Raw genomic sequence first — 1,383 nt, 5'->3', positions numbered from 1 at the left:
TCGGAGAATGGGGCGGGGGTGGGGCAGCCGTGAGTGTTTGAAGGGATGTGCAGCGGACCCCAGAGCGGACGCACATCTTCCCCAGGGAGTTGTTCCCCGGAGTGGGGTGCTCAGGCTGATGGGGGCGGAGCTCTGAGCCAGGAGAACGGCGCTGCCCAGGACTCAGCGGGAAGGGAGGTGCTGGGTGGCGTCAAATCTGCCAAAAGAATGGGGCGGGGGTGGGGCAGCCGTGAGTGTTTGAAGGGATGTGCAGCGGACCCCAGAGCGGACGCACATCTTCCCCAGGGAGTTGTTCCCCGGAGTGGGGTGCTCAGGCTGATGGGGGCGGAGCTCTGAGCCAGGAGAACGGCGCTGCCCAGGACTCAGCGGGAAGGGAGGTGCTGGGTGGCGTCAAATCTGCCAAAAAACAACTTTGTGGTCGGAGTCAAGGGAGAGAAAGGGGGAAGGGATGGGTGAGGGGTAGATCCTGGCTGAGAGGGGCAGGGTGCAGGCCCTGCTTCTGCTCCTGAACGCCTTCCTGTTCACAGCGTGAATTCCGCCCGCACCTGCTGAGCACAGAGCTGGACCTGGCCGGCTGAGGAGCACCTGAGCGACCTGCCGCCCCCAACTGGACCCCAGGACGCATGGCTCTTCCCAGCTTTGGTGGCCCACAGAGTGGGTGTTGCTTGGGACCCTCCCGGTCCTGGGGAAGACAGAGCAGCCCGAGGGGTCCCAGCCGCCACTGAGCCTGGCAGGAGGCTCATGGAGACCTCCCTCCTTCGGCCTCCCTCCCAGAACAGCCTCGCCACGACCTCCTGCCCCTCCTGCCCTCTGGGTCCTCGGAAGAACAGCCCTGCGACCTCGGACACTGCAGACCCACGTGCAGCCCTGGCTCCCTAATCGGATCCAGGCTGGGGACAAGGCTTCAGTCTCCTCGGGAGAAGCGACAGGGCCTTTAGAGGGTGCCTTTCATCTCCCCTGTCCCCCTTGAGACATCAAGAGGATGCGGCCAGCAGGCGTAGGTGACAGGGGCACAGGAGATCTGCGGAAAGCCTCCCAGGACCTGCTGGCAGCCTCTCCAGCCCCAGCCTCACCCCCCTCCTTCCTCAAGTTTTGATCATCCTTCAGACCCTGGGGGGCCACGGCTGCGGTCCCGGTCCCCTGGGCTCCCAAAGGCGACTTCCTGTGGCTCTCCGGAAGCCCTGGCCCTGGGAGGCCCAAGGAGAGTCTGGCACCATGGGACCACGAGGCCCCACCTTCGGGACCGTGGCCTCTGACGCTGCTGCTGCTCCCCGGCACTGAGCTGGATCCGCGCACTCGGCCCGATGGGCTCCCTTCAGCTCTGCCAATGCCAGCCGCCCAGGATGAGTGAGGCCTGGGCTCGGCTTCCCTGGCCCGGGCCCC

General features: G+C 65.9%; 1 protein-coding gene across 1 annotated transcript in view; it reads left to right on the top strand.

Moving 5' to 3' along the window:
* Positions 1-293: 293 nt before the first annotated feature.
* The window catches only part of Lrrc55 (leucine rich repeat containing 55), a 9,248-nt gene continuing 8,158 nt past the window's right edge, over positions 294-1,383 (top strand). The window contains exon 1 of the mRNA XM_010608394.3: positions 294-1,378. Within this exon, the coding sequence (XP_010606696.1) occupies positions 1,305-1,378 (74 nt within the window). The 5' untranslated portion in view covers positions 294-1,304. The remainder of the gene's footprint in view (positions 1,379-1,383) is intronic.

Source organism: Fukomys damarensis, unplaced genomic scaffold, assembly GCF_012274545.1.
Source record: "Fukomys damarensis isolate Sample0158 unplaced genomic scaffold, DMR_v1.0_HiC HiC_scaffold_27, whole genome shotgun sequence".
Lineage (NCBI taxonomy): Eukaryota > Metazoa > Chordata > Mammalia > Rodentia > Bathyergidae > Fukomys > Fukomys damarensis.
Note: the sequence above shows the minus strand (reverse complement) of the source record. Positions and strands in the feature narration are given on the sequence as shown.